General features: G+C 40.6%; 1 protein-coding gene across 5 annotated transcripts in view; it reads right to left on the bottom strand.

Annotated features, from left to right (window-relative positions):
- TTC7A (tetratricopeptide repeat domain 7A) overlaps window positions 1-15872 on the bottom strand; it is a 302921-nt gene that overhangs the window by 83009 nt on the left and 204040 nt on the right. For all 5 annotated transcript variants that reach the window (XM_030557709.1, XM_030557708.1, XM_030557707.1 and 2 more), the window contains 2 exons: window positions 9139-9255; window positions 4899-4996 (listed from right to left, as the gene is read on the bottom strand). In XM_030557709.1, the coding sequence (XP_030413569.1) occupies window positions 4899-4996; window positions 9139-9255 (215 nt within the window). The remainder of the gene's footprint in view (window positions 1-4898; window positions 4997-9138; window positions 9256-15872) is intronic.

Here is a 15872-nt window from a genome sequence, read left to right as displayed (position 1 = left end):
TGTGAAATGACTGAACATTACGATTCCACTGCAATATATTCCCAGGGGATTTCTGGAAGGAAACTAGAGCCTGCTCCAGAATGATCCAAAATCAAGGCAATCAGCACCAGTTACAGCTGAGGCCGCAGGGTCTTCCACTATGACTAAAGGGACTCAGCCTAGGGCACTGAGCCCAGCAGCCTCTCTTCCCCTTCTTCACATGGGGAACAAAAAGAAGCAGACTTTGGAGATCTCTGGAACTCTTTCTCCAAATCAGCCAGGGTGCATGGAATAAATCAGGTCTTTGCAGCATCACGCACTCTCCACACTGGGAGCAACAGCAACCTCCACACCCCATGGACTCTTAAACTTGGCCATTGGAGAGGAAGGGGAAAGGGCTCCCTGCCTACAGATGGACTGTACACAGCACAAGTCTTGTGAGTGTGAGAGAAAGTGCTGAAATCATCTCTGGAGTTTGGCATGGCTCAAGGGTGTGCCAGTAATGCCCCTTTCCCCTGATAATGTGGCAGCCACAAAAGTGATTTCTGGAAGGAAAAAAGAGCATGATTTAGAAAGATCCCAAATCAGAGCTCCTTCAACAAGGTAGTCAGCATCAGTTACAGTGGAGGGTGCAGGGGTTAAGTCAATCTAGTTTTCTCAGGTTAGACACCAAAAACTGAGGCAAACAAAATTTTAAAAATTCAGTTTAAGTGACTTGCCCAAAGTCATGTACTGAGGCAATAGCTGAAATGGGAATAGAACCCAAGTCTCATGAGTCCCTGCCCCTATCCATTAAGCTACAATGCCCCATTGCAAAAGGCCTGTTCTTGAAAACACTACATCCTTAACTCCCTTGTAAGTCAACTGAAGTAGCACACTCTTACATTAGTGTCGAATTTAACTTGTTATCTTCAATAAGTCAAATTCATACTGCATGACCCTGCCTCATGCAGACAACGGAAAAGTGGATTTAAACCAAGTACGGAGACTCATCATAGCAGAAGGTAATACAAGGAAATGGAATAAACAGATTAAAAATTACATGAATAGATGTGCACAGAATTGATAAGATTACAGTGTTATAAATATATACACTAAGGGCTCAATCCTGCAAACGCACACAGGAGCGGCTGCAATGAATTCCATGAGTAAAGTTCACATGCATAAATGCTTGTAAGGTCAGATCCCAAGCTTCTCATGCATTTTTTCCATCTGAAGAGGATATATCTTAATCCTACACAATTTACTAAGAGATGTGCATTTAACACTGAAAGACATGGCACAAAATAAGTGAACGTTTTCTGCATGTGATATCCTTCTCTCCAAGGGTAAGTCTACACTGCAGCTGAGAGTGTAATTTCCATCGCAGGTAGACATACCCATGCTAGTTCAATTAGAACCACTGCACTAAAAATAGCAGCATAGCCATAGCTATCCAGACGACATCACAGGTTAGCCACTCTGAGTATCATCTGTTGGGCCTCCCTACCCTACTTAAGTGAATCAGAGTTGGGACCACTGAACATGCACCAGCATCAGGCCTTGTAGTGAACATAAATTAGCCGTTTCCTGGCCACTGTTTTTCTTTTTTTGTAATCAAGTGAGTGCTGTTGAGATAAACCCAATGATTTATTTATAGGGCAAGGATGGGAGAAAGCCAGGAAAGTTCTCGCCTTTAAACTATCTGTTCTAAAGGTTAACTACTGCCTCAGCCCCAGGGAATACAGCTATTCCTCCTCCTCTAAAAATTTTCCAAAAGTTTGCATCAAGTCAATGCAATGATGAGCTGCCAAAATATTAACAACCGGTTCCCTCCTCCTCACCCCACGAGAGGATCATGCCCCCTCGCCCCTCTGTGACTCCTGAACATCCAACCCCCCATGTTCCTTGACAGCCTCCCCCCGGGACCCTTGCCCCATCCACCCCCCTCCCTGTCCCCTGACTGCTCCCTGCCACCCCATCCAACCCCTCCTCTCATTCCTGATGGCCTCCCCGGGACCCCTGCCCCATCCAACCACCCCTTCTCTCTGTCCTCTGACTGCCCCTGGAATCCCTGCCCCTGCCTGCCTCCCACCACCCCATCCAACCCCTGCTCCTTCCTGACTGGCCCCACAGGACCCTTGGCCCCATTAAATACTCCTGTTCCCTGCCCTCTGACCGCCCTGACACTAATCCACCCGCCCAACTCCCCTGCCCTCTATCCAACACCCCCTCCCTGCTCCCTGCCTCCTTTCCATGCTGCCTGGAGGTGGGGGCCGGGCTGGGCGCCCAGCTGGCCGCACCACCCCGGCCGGGGCCGGAGCTGGAGCCACGCCACCCAGGGACGGGGTTGGGGGCCAAGCCGGAGCCGTGCAGTGCTTGGAGCCCTCCTTGCACCCCCACCCCCGTGCCCCAGCTCACCTGCGGGAAGCCTCTGCTTCCTTCTCGGCCCTCCAAGGCTTCCCGCGTGAACAGTTGACTCGTGGGAAGCCAGGGAGGAGGAGGAGAAGACGGGGGAGCATTCAGGGGAGGAGGCAGAGGAGGAGTGAAGTGAGCTGGGGTCAGGGGAAGGGCAGGTTGCTGCTGGGGCTTTTGTTAAATTTAAAAGCCCTTTTCAAACCAGTGGTCCCTTGTGAGACAACTGGTTCTAAAAGGGCTTTTAAATTTAACAACCGGTTCCCGTGAACCGGTGGGAACCAGCTCCAGCTCACCACTGAGTCAATGGCACTGTCGGTCATTACAGAGCACAGTGTATGTGCCAATGAGTTTTGATGGCTGCTGAGTCTGATGCGCGAGTGACAGTCCTATCCACAGGTAGGGTATACCCAGGCACTAGCAGTGCTCTGAATCCGAGCAGCAGATTCTTTTCTCTTCTGACGCTGGTCACCACAAAGCTTTATCCAGTCTGACTTGCAACACCTCGCTTCATCTACAAACTGGCTCCACCAACCACAGCAGCATTCTGCACTCCTTTCCCAATCATCCATAGAGATGCCAAAGGATATAACGTCATCTTTACAAGCATCCTGAAATCTGCACAGCGGTCTGCCTCTCTTTCTAGACCCTTTGCGAGCTTCAGAGTACAGCACACTCTTAGGGATCCCGACATTTCCTTGACATGTCCGAGCCATCTGAGTTTTTTCTTACTAATCAACATTTCCATGAATGAGATATGAGCACGATTTAACACTTTCACATTTGTCACCTTGTCTTGCCATCTTATTCAAAGAGTTTTATGCAAGCGTCTGATACGAAAGCTGTTTAGTCTTTTTGTGTTTGGTGTAAGTCATCTATTTTCTGAGCCATACAGAAGAGTGGAGAAAACATGTTTCATAAAAAGAGATTTTCCTTTTAGTTGACAATTTGTTATTATTCCAGGCTCTGTCTTGCAAAAGACCAAAGTTCCTGGCTGCTTTGCCGATTCTACTAGTGAGCTAAGCATCAAGATCTATATTGCCAGTAACAGTACAGTCAAGGTAGCAAAACTGGTCAACAACATCTAGATGAATATCATCTAAGGTGACATCCAGAACTGGTTCTGAAGAGCCTTAGTTCATGAGAACTGTCTTCTTCACGCTTACTGCTAGCCAATTTTTTTCATGAATCAGAGAACTGGGTAATAAGATGTTGTAGAGTATCAACACTGTGAGCCACCGGGGCTGCATCATCTGTAAACAACAGGTCCCTTATGGTGATCTCCTTCACCATCGTCTTAGCTCTGATCCTTGACATGTTAAACAAACCTACGACATCTCCGGTGCTAAGATAGACACCTTTCGAACACCACAGAACACATAACAAAGCAGGAATGAGAAGTAAATATTAAATATTGTAGGATCCAGTATCCAACCCTGCTTCACTCCACTGGTGACATTAAATGAGTCAGACTCCTGGTTTTCATACATTACATTGCCTTCATGCCATCGTGTAAGGATTTCACAAGGTTTAGCAATATAGGTGTACAACCAAGCTTCTTCAGAACTATGTAAAGCCCTGACCAACTAACTGTGCCATAGGCTTTTGTTAAATCTATAAAAGCCATGTACAGTGGAATATGCTTCTCTCTGCATAAGTTTGCACAATCATGTGCTAAAAACATTACAACATGCAGTTTGCATTGGGTAGTGGATTCAAGACCTTCACATAACTTCCCCCTCAGTGGGCTCAATGTCTGGTGTCTGAAGGAGTAGTTATAAAGTTTGTTAGAATCACCAGTTCTCATACGCTCTCATATGGCCACCCACACAAATTGACACAATGCTCCCAGCACAATCCTCCTAGACACAAATTAACACAACCACCCACACAACACCACAACCAGCATTCACAATAACTCCAAATACACATAGCTCCTCATGGCAGCACATGCCCACTATTTGCCAACAAATCTCCCAGCACAGCCCCCTCCCCCACCCAGACAATAACCCCGAACATCACTCTAGAGCCTATATTGTCTGTTAAGTTTGTGATGGAAACAGCTACAAGCATGTTTCCATGAGAGCTCTTTTTGTCCAGAATATCACCAGGTTGAATCATCAATGGGATATGTTGCCTGTTACCGTCCAGTTTTTAAGTTCTCAGCCATTTTTTTAAAACACATAACTTTATAAATTATACCCATATGACAGCATAGACTTCCACCTACTCGTAATAACAGGAAGCTCATATCTAGCACTTTTCATCTACAGATATCAATGTACTTTACCAAAAGAAGTAAGTATCATTATGTCCCCTTTATAGATGGGGAAACTGAAGCAGTGATAAGGGAAATGACTTGCCCTGGTCACACACCAGGCAGTTATAGAATCAAGAATAGAATTCAAAATGCCTGACTCCCAGAGCAGTGCCCAGAACAGCAGAAAACACCACTTTCTCCCCCTTATGAAAATATGCATTTGGTTTCGGAAAGGAGAAGGTTTTTTAAAAATTATTTTCCTCACCAGAGTCGGTATCGTGCGCATCAGGGAGAGAAAGATGCATCCCATTGTGCTTTTTGATCATCGGCACTTCAGTCACACTGCTTTCTTTCTCAGAGCCACTGTAAGGAAACAAGATGGTGTTAGGTGGCCACTGACAGAATTAGATCTCCAAAACACGCAGTAATCCAATCGAATGGCCATTAGATTTGATAGCTGTGCCCTTCAGTACAGGGCAGTGGCTGTTGAAATGTACTGGGGAAAGAATTCTGCTGATTTTTCTCAAAGATCTGAAAACTGTTCATGCTGAAACATCATTTTAGACCAAAGAAAGTGGAGTGGAAAATAACTCTCAAGGATACTTACAGTAGGAAGCAGTCTTGCTCAGGCAGGGGATGGTCAAGATGCTCTAACAGGGCTTTGCCATCTCTAATTTATTTGATTAGCTTCGGGTTCTGTGCAGAAAGCCCTAGTACCCTTGATCTGTGAGGGTCTCTGCCGATCAGTTCACGGGAACATTGTTACTGGCTAGAATCAGGGCCAGAGGATTCTCTGTTGCATAGATCCTCCAGCACACCACAAGACGGAACAAACGGCCTGGACCACTGTTTCTCTGCATCGATTCAGAGTTGGTGCTAGCATGAGGATTTGGTTCATAGGGAAGGCGGTTCCACTCCTCTTGCACCAATTGTCTCCTACCACATACCTGCTAACCCATCATTTTAAGAGGATTAGCACCTTTCTCTCTCCCTCTTTTCTGCCTGAACAGAGGAGAAGGAGAAAGGCTACTGCTTAAAAAAGTATTACATTACGAGGAGTTCTTGTTCCCCAATTTATGATACATACATTTGCTTCCAGCTATGGTCTTATCCAGAGGCATCTGCAACAGCAGCAGTGAAGGGGGACCTTATCACAGAGGAAAAAAATGGAGTATTTTCCCAGGTGGATCCCCTCCTATATTATGTCACAGCAGAACTCCATTTATAGTTATTTTTTTTGGGGGGGGGGTTGGGGGTGAAGGTAAGAACCAAAACACATTTCATGATTAGAGCACTTCTAACACTACACCTCTACCTCTATATAACGTGACCCAATATAACACAAATTCGGATATAACGCAGTAAAGCAGTGCTCTTGGGGCGGTGGGGGGGGGGCTGCGCACTCCAGTGGATCAAAGCAAGTTCGATATAACGCGGTAAAGCAGTGCTCCAGGGGCGCGGGGCTGTGCACTCTGGCGGATCAAAGCAAGTTCGATATAACGCGGTAAGATTTTTTGGCTACCGAGGACAGCGTTATATCAGGGTAGAGGTATATATTAAAACTATACATTTATCTAAAAGCTATTTACAAGACAAATGTTCAAGATACTAGGGAAGTTGCGCTTGCAAAGCAAGAGCTATGAGCGTTCTGGCTAACTGTCACAGGCAGTAAGAAGGAACCGAAGTGGCGGCGGGTCGGCATGGCCCTATATTCAGTGCCATGAAAGTGTGACCCCAGGGGGTGCCCGGTCCGATCTGATGGGCACTGCTAGGTGAAAAACCTTCCGGCTACCATGCATGCAGTGCGCACGCACATAATTGGAACTGACATGAGCAATCACTCAAAGAAGAACAGAAGGATGATGATGTGCTCTCACCACTCACCAAAGGGCAAAGTATTAAAAAGAAAGGTGGCTGCTTCTTGCCACTCTTTTCAGACACACATCAGAGTACACTGTTCACTATCCAGGTAATACTTATCTCAGGAACATTAATAAAGTTACCATGGAAGCATAATTGATCTGGAGGCCTTATCTTTGAGTTGAATCAATCCTCGGGCATGGACTGCACTCTGACATTTTGGTTCCTCTGATATTTCATGCCTGTATTCTGGGTTTATTTTTGACTCTCCCATCACTACAGATCAGCTTTATAATAGTGAAATACAACTAAGGACTGTCTTTGCCTGCTACACATTTGTGGCCTGAAAGCCTTTTATTATTATTATTATTAGTGGTGCTCACAGTAGTAGTATTAAGTAGTTTTTTCTGAGGTTTTGAAATCCTACTTGAGATTCCTCACATGGGCCCTGAATCCCCAAGGGACTCCATGCTAACATTTGGACCTTCTCACACAGAGCTCATTTCAGAACTGGGCCATGGTATCCCACAGGCTGAATTTTACTTTGATACATCATCTGGAATTGCTGTTATTAATTTTAAGTGTTAAAACAACTGAAAGAAAGACCTAATTCTTCTTGCATCTTTGTCTTACCTATATAGGTATCTACAGAGGATCTGCAGTGATCTTCTTGGCTTGTGCTACCTACTGATGCCTAAAAGCAATGTCATGCCTATGGCGCAGTACATGTGGAGGAGTACATCATTAAACACACTACTGAAGTTACCATTAAGAAGTCAATGTTTGACAGCAGTTACCATGCAGTGATACCTGAGATATTACATTATATCCCTATACATAGAAGAAACGATAAAATGTGCAGATGACAAAGATCAGCGGGGTGATAAATAATGACAAGGACAGGGCAGTCATGCAGAGTGATCTGGATTGCTTGGTATACTTGGCCCATTAAAACAGAATGCATTTTAATACAGCCAAATGCAAGATCCTAAATCTAGGAACAAAGAAAACAGTCCATACTTACAGAATGGGAGGCTATATCCTGGAAAGCAGTGACTCTGAAAAGGATCTAGGGGTTATGGTGGACAACCAACTTGGCATGAACTTCCAGTGTGATACTCTCACAAAAAGGGCTAATACGACCCTTACATGTATTAAACAGTGTAATAGTGAGGAGGAGTAGAGAGGTGATTTTACTTCTGTATAAGGCATTAGTGAACTGACACTGGAATACTGTGTAAGTTCTGTTGTCCACATTTTCAAAAGGACGTTGAAAAATTGGTGAGTTTGCAGAGACAAACCACAACAATAATTTGAGAACTAGAAAAAATGCCTTACAATGAGAAACAAAGAGAATGCCTTTGAGTGAGAGATTTAAAAAGCTCAGTCTGTTCAGTTTATCAAAAAGAAGTTCAAGAGGTGATTTCATCATAGTATGTAGGTACCTTCATGGGGAGACAATACTAGATACTAAAGGGCTCTTTCATTTAGCAGAGAAAGACATACCCAAGAACCCATGGCTGGAAGTTAAAGCCAGACAAATCCAAATTAGAAATAAGGCACTTTTTTTTTTTTTTTTAAACAGTGAATGTAATTAACCATTGGAGCAAACTACCAATGGAAGCAGTGGATTCTTCATCTCTTGATGTCTTCAAATCAAGACTGGATGCCTACTAATGTGGGAAGGCATTTTCAAAGGATTAGCACCCAGATTCCTTAGACACCTTTGAAAATCCTACCTGTAATATTTTTAAAGCTCTTAGTCAACCCTGTTGCAGTTGGCCTAATACAAAGACATACTGGAAACGGTGTGAAATATTTGTGAAAAAAAAAACCAAGTCCCACTTCAGTGGGACCATTTGTGTGAGTAAAGATTATTTACTGAGGCCTGAGGAGGCTGAGGCTTGTGGAGAATAATGATCCCAACAGGTCAGAGCTAATTCTTCTACTCACTTTCTAATAACCACTTTTTTTGGTCTATTTTAATTGCTGGTGAGTTAACTCTGTAGGCAGTTTCTAATAATCCCTCAAGGAAGACACAAGTTTAAGCAGATACGTTTATGTATGTATAGTTCTTTTATAAAAGTGTATGTAAATACATGCACAAACTGCTGAGGCCTGCATATTCTTAGCAATTTACCCCTCTTCCCCTGCAACATTTCTGAAGGTTACAGTTTTATCCAGCAGTGGGATATGTGCTAAGTACCACCAATGACACTGAAAGTGATACAGTGTGCAAGTCTTGTGTGATGAGAGACAATCAACTTAGTAACTTGAATGCTCAAGATTTTTCCTTTTTCTTGGGGAAAAAATGTGGGACCATATCCTCTGTTGGTATCAAACAACATAGCTCCATTGACTTGAATGGGAGCTGATGAGTGCTCGGCATTTTAGAAACAGTAGGCCATGCAAGTGTGGATTTAGATGCTTAATTTTGAAAAATGTGGCCAAAAAGTGATTCTTTAATCTCAAATCCTTATTTTTATGAAGGTTAGAATTATATATAAAATAACTCTTAAGGTCTTGGCTTTACTATGTATTTTTTAAAATTTGTATTATTTGTTGCCTTTCTGCAGAGTAGACTAAGTTAATTATATCTCCATTTCAAAGCTCAAATTTGTCAGACTGCATATAAAAAAACTTACCTGTGCTGTGAAAAGTTATATACCATCTGCCACATACGCAACATGTGTCTACAGGTCACCAGAGCTTCTTCAGGTCCTTTATGCACCCGTTCTAGCTTTACTTTGGTGAAGAGTAAGCTACAAGACACACACAAAAAAGAAATCACTAGACTTTGCCAGGGTCTCATGCACAGAGTACACAGATCCATCAACACTCCGTCTGGCTCCCAACAGATAGCATTGTCACTTGCTTTGTACAACTGGCTCGGGGGAGGAGTGGGGGAAATAGCCTCACTACAATATGAGACACTTCTCTTTAGTTCAAGTTTGATATCCCACAGGAAATCAGAGCATTGACAATACTCCCTGACCACAGTCACACTGGTGGGACAGATCTAACAATGCAGTATTAGAAACAATGCATTTAAAAGTTAACCAGTATTTTAAAACACCGTGAATCTTTTATTTTAGACAGTATAAAAAACCTCATAAGAATTGTCATAATGCACAGGTTGCCAAGACCAATGATCCTTTTAGTCTGGGATCCTTCCAATGGCATTGGCTTATAACACACATTGCAGAAAAAGGTGAGTAATAAACAAAACCATTCCCTGTTTACACCTGACCAATTATGTAGTCCTATCTGCAGAAGGGAAACATATCTTCCTGATCCTAGCTGGTGATCATCTTATGCCCTGAGGCAAGAAGGTTGATAGCCTTTGTAAATTTTTGTCCTAGCTAATATAACTGCACATTCTATTCTTATTCCTAGAGAAACTGTATTTTCACAGAGTGCTGACATGCAGCAGAATTAGGGCACGGAGAGGTTATATGAAGGAATCATTACTGACACAACCTATCAGTTGCTGCTAGAATGCCACTTAACTTGCTTTGTTTTTTTAATTGGTGAGATATTAAGTTTCTTATTTACTGATTTAAATTTGGCCCTTTCCTTTATATGTTTCTGTAAAATCAAGGAAAAATACTGAATTTCTAATAATTCAGTATGATAGCAGATTCATCTAAAATAGATATACATTAAAATAAAGCAGTAATAAAATAGGTCCCTGGTCCTCCGGTCAGAACTGTGAGGATGGACCCTATTCCCATGTGGAACCTCACTGACTTTACAGAGACAAGTTGTCTCAAAAGCAGACAAAACGCAAACCATGGTAGTTTTATAGATCAAAACCAACACCTTCAACTGCCATTGGAAATTAACCAACATAGACTATGGAGCACAGATCTACAGTAATATGCAGAGTGGGCAGTCACATTCTGCACTAATCAAAGTTTCCATGTGGCCTTCAGATGTAACTCCAAACAGAACACATTTCAGTCTGGAGGTGACATGGATCACTATGGACAAGTCCATAACTAAAAGAAACTGTAGCAATTTTATACCCAAACACGGAAGAAGAATGCACTCCTCTGAACATACCGAAGCAGTTAGGATCCAATAAGACTCCCATGCTACAAATTTAAGTGAGAAAAGGCAGCCAGGAACAAATATTCCCTGGGACATCTCCTCTGGTTGCTTCACTCACCCACCATTATTTCTGTCTGATCTGAGCTTAACAAGTGCCAGTAACAACATATCAAGTGCTGAGACATGCTGAGCCTTCCATTAAAATCAGGTGCTCCCATTAAAACATGGATGCTTATCAACTTTTAGGATTTGGTCCACAGATGATAAGAACACCACAAACGCTACAAGGTGTGCAATTAAAAATTAAATTTGGAGATGGAACAAAAATTGGGAGTGATAAATAGTAATGGGAACAGGCTGATGCCTTGGTAAGATGGGTGTATTTGAACATGTTTTAATACAGCCAAAACAAAGTCATACATCTAGGAGCAAAGAACGAAGGTTACGCTTATAGAATGAAGGACTGTATTCTGGAACACACTGACAATGAAAAGGACTTAGGGGGTCACTACAGATAACTAAATGAATGTGAGCTTCCAGTGCAAAGCTGTTGCTATGAGAGCAAACACAATCCTCAGATATAAAAGTAGGGGAATATCGAATAGGAGCAGGGAGGTAGTATTATCTCTTCTACGATCTCAGTGAGACCATTACTGCAATATACTTTAAAAAATACTGAAAAATTAAAGAGAGTTTGGAAGAGAGCTAGGAAAACTATCTGAGGTCTGGAAAACATTCCCTTTAGTAAGAGACTAAAGAACCTCAATCTATTTAGTTTATCCAAGAGAAGGTTAAGCAGTAACTTGATCACAGCCTACAAGAACCTACATGGGAAAGAGATTTCTTATATTAGATTGTTCTCTATATCTAGCAGAAAAAGGCATGATGAGATCCAATGGCTGGAAGCCACATCTAGACAAATTCAGATTAGAAATAAGATGCACATTTTTAACAATGAACACTAACCATTAGAACATCATCTAAGGATGCAACGGATTCTCCATCATGGTCTATAAAGCAAGACTATTTCTTTCTAGAAGACATGCTCTAGCTCAGATGTAAGTTTTGGGCCTGATGTAGAGATCAATGGATGAGGTTTTCAGCAATCTATTGAGCAGGAGGAGTCACATGATACACACCAGAAAAGTGAGGACAAAGGTCAATAATCAGTGGGTGACTCTACAGTCATGGATGTTACAAACTACCAAATACAATATTAATGGAATAAAGGAACATTGGGATGAAGCAACTGGTGCCATACCTGTGAAGGTGCTATAAAGCGAGAATATGATAACAGTGTTTCGTTTCTCTGTCATATCTATCTATATAGATAATGTAGTTACACACACAGATAAACGAACTGTACAACATGCTTTAACACAGCAATTAAACACTAAAGAGACAAATACATGCAATTATTTCTCTTCTCATCATTAGAACACTTACTTGTTTACACTCAATGTATGAAAGCTTCCCTGGATGAATATGCAATGTTCTATTTCAGGAAAGATAGTAATTGGGAAAAAAACAACTAAGTCTCAGCAGGACATTATCTTCAATCATGAGACACAAGCACACAAGGGTAGAAAAAATGCTTAACTCTTTAGCAACTGTTTCTGCAGTGGAACATTACAGAATCTTAAAGATACCAATACTGGGTTAACTGCTGCAACAGTTAACTATTGTTAAGAGTTGTTCACATTATGTTATAATATCATTAATGAGGCTGGTGCACAAAGGGGAACAACATAAATGGCACAAAGAAACGGAAGCTATGTTGACAATAGAAGCACTAGAGATGCAGTAATACATAACGGTTGCCAGGTGGAAACGAAATCAGTATGTAAGACTAAATATATTTCCTAGTTTCTCAAAGGTTTTTACAACAATAAAGAAGAAAACACTCAAATTAAATAGATGACAATGTCACTTTGATCTCTAGCTCTTGATTTTATTCTGAAGATAGAAAAACTCTTGCTACAAATGAATCCAATGGGTTTAGTTTCCCATCAGAGTACGCATGCAACTCCCATCAACAGAAATAAAAGTTGTGTGCATAGACTGGACTTTATTGTGTTTTGTTACTATTATTTTTATTGCTCTCTTGTAGGGTGCTTGCAATATTAATTGAGTAGACTCATAACAGATTAAACATACTAAAATAGTAATGCAATTATCAGTATAGAAACTGATAATTCCATTACTCAATGGAAATAAAAACAAAGTGATTTTGGTTAAGGCAAATTGCTAGTATCCATGGGTAGGAAAAGAGAGAAAGATACGCAGATCATTTTTGCTAATGAGAATAATCCCAGAGAAGATAACGATGGAAAATAACTGGTAGCTGTTCTTCTATTTTACTTTAGATAGTAAGATCCTTAATGTAGGTTTCTTTTGTTAAATTTTATGTCTATGCAATGCATAGAATAAAAGGGTTCCAACCCCAAATATGAACCTCTAGTCATTACCACAATACAAATAAATGACAATGTTAATTATTTCAAATTAATTCTTTACATGATTGATTTTGATAGATGGATTAGTTTGTACAGAGCTTTAAAGTTAGATTTAATTTGCACTTGCAGAATATGCCCAAATATACTCTTGAGGGTTTTCTGAACTTACAGGTCTAGTTCCTCAGCTCCTCTTTTATCCCCTTTGTACTGCTCCAAAATCCTAAAGAAAAAATAAGTCTTTGTTTGAACTACAGTGCTCCTTCACCAATTGTTATATCTTGCCTTAAAGTGAGATTCTAAATTCTTTGGATCGATGACGGCCTTTTACTGGTGTTCAATTTCTAAATGGTTTATAAAGGGTTAATAAACGTTATTAGCATGCTACAGACATAAGTGCTACTGTTATAAAGAGCCATAAGCAGTAGGTGATGTTATAGATGAGTATGAATGGTTATAAACAATGGTTATCAACAACTTATTAACCTCTTGGACTCTAATATATAAAAATGGATTACCCATTCATTAAAGCATGTATTAAGTATTTGTTAAGCCTTTATAAAATATTTATAAATGGAATCTGACGCTTTTATTGTGTCTGTACAGCATCTAGCACCATTAGATCTCTTGGTGCTATCATAATATAAATAATAAATACTACTGCTTGGGAATCTCAAAAAGCCATTAGAGCTAGGGTTCTCAAACTGGGGGTTGGGACCCCTCAGGGGGGTCGCAAGCTGTGAGCCTCCACCACAAACCCCACTTTGCTTCCATTTATAATGGTGTTCAATATATAAAAAGGTGTTTTTAATTTATAAGGGGGGTCGTACTCAGAGGCTTGCTATGTGAAAGGAGTCACCACTATAAAAGTTTCAGAATCACTGCATTAGAGAATAATGAGCACTACATAATAATTTAGCTTTATGTACTGTCATTCACCACTCTTTTTTGGCCCCCAGTTCAGCAAATCACTTAAGCAAGTTCTTGAAGTTAAGCAGATGCCTTGGTGTTTTACTGAATCAGGGCCATAATCTGTTAATGTCTTCTTTGTTTAGTGGCCTGAATTCTCTAAATCCTAAACCTAAATACAGCACTATTTTTTGAAACACTGAAGAAAGAAACAGTGATATGATCTCCCAAGATATGTAGAAAATTATCTAAATTAATTAGAGTTAAAATACTGATTTACTGTATCTAGATTTTTTTTAAAAATGATAAAATTACATGTATTTAAACACTACTAGCTCATTTAGAAATGCACATCACAGAGACAAGAGAAATCTGGTTGCTACATGCACCTCTGAATGAACTACTGAAGTCTATGCTGACCAAGCCATTGAATTAGTAAAGCAAGGCAGAGTTTTCTAGATTCCCTATGCAGAACATCAAAAAATTTGGCCTGTTTCTGAGTGACTATTACATTGTTTTGTTCATCAGACCCATTAGCAATGTGATAAGTACTTTGAAGAAGTGGATAAAGACAGTGGCTAGATACCTGAAAAGTAATCTGAAGAACACAAAGAAAGAAGATTATAGTTTTCTGAAGAATTCCAGAATATGGAGGAACATAATTTTCCTGAAAAGGCAAACTCGATATAATCTAACAAATGTAGCCTTTCACCACCAATAATCAGTTTATGTTTTGCTACAACAATAACAACAATATTCAAAGTGGAAACTATTCTAGCAAGGAAAAATAACTCTAAATGCATGGCTGTTTCTTAAAAACTTTACAGCAAAAATCTCCTATGCCCTGAGACAAAGTGTTGAAAATTTGGGGTTAAAAAAAAAAAGATTTATTGGAAAAAAAAATAAAAAGAAAAGAAAAAAAAGGAAAAAGGGTGGACATGTCAAGGAGTGGGAGAAGAGGGCATAGAAAAATAGTGTGGAGAATTGAATGCTGAATTCAAGCTCTCTGTCCTGATATTCAAAGGCCTACGTTAAAGTTCTACCGGAGATCCATTTTCCTTCCAGACATGACCTCTCCTAACAGTTATATTCCAGTGAAGCTATGAAACTTCCAACCAACATGGGGAGGCTTGTGAGTATAGAAGATGGAACTTTCATAGGAGCTGGACCTAGACTATGGAACTCACTCTACATGAGATAAAAATGACCAAAAATCCCATCATGGTCACAACTAAATGCAAATACATTTCTTTGACTTGGTTTTCCTTTAACAAGGCACACCTCACCCCCTGCTACTTCTCTTACAGGAGAGATATATTAGTTATTATTACACTTATTAAAATAATTGTGAGGTACTCAGATAGTGAAGAGGGTCATGCAAGTGTCTAGACTGACTGTTTATTTGTTAAACTGTGACTCTCAAGTTGCATGTAAAATGTGACTTAAATGATTAAGGCTTCAACAAGAAAATTCAGGCAAACTTATTGCCTCTCTTAGGATCATAAACCCGCAGATGAGAGCTCTGAATTAGGACGAGGACTAAGTTAGCAGTAACTGGGTAACTTTACCATTTTAAATAATAAACAGTGTCTCTTTCAATCTAGCACTTTTTCATCAGTAGATTTCAAAGTGCTATACAAAGATAGGTAAGCACAAGGACCTCTGTGGGATGCTTTTTCTATGGGATTTTACAAAGGATAGGTCAATATCAAGATACAAACAGAAAAAGTTTCCTTATTTAGTGTTAGGATTCCCCATCACTTTTGGCCCCCATACATTGTAACAGCACTGCTTGTTTTCTCACTTGGCTTTATGTCACTGAGTTGTACAGTTCAGATGTGGAGTTTTGAGCCAAACCTCTCTCTAGACATGAGCATGTCTCAAGCTCAATATTGGACTGTTTAATGTATGTATTCTTTGAAAATCCCTTTAAAGCTATGCTAAAGACTAGCTCATTAGGCTAA

The sequence above is a fragment of the Gopherus evgoodei genome, chromosome 3 (assembly GCF_007399415.2).
Source record: "Gopherus evgoodei ecotype Sinaloan lineage chromosome 3, rGopEvg1_v1.p, whole genome shotgun sequence".
Lineage (NCBI taxonomy): Eukaryota > Metazoa > Chordata > Testudines > Testudinidae > Gopherus > Gopherus evgoodei.
Note: the sequence above shows the minus strand (reverse complement) of the source record. Positions and strands in the feature narration are given on the sequence as shown.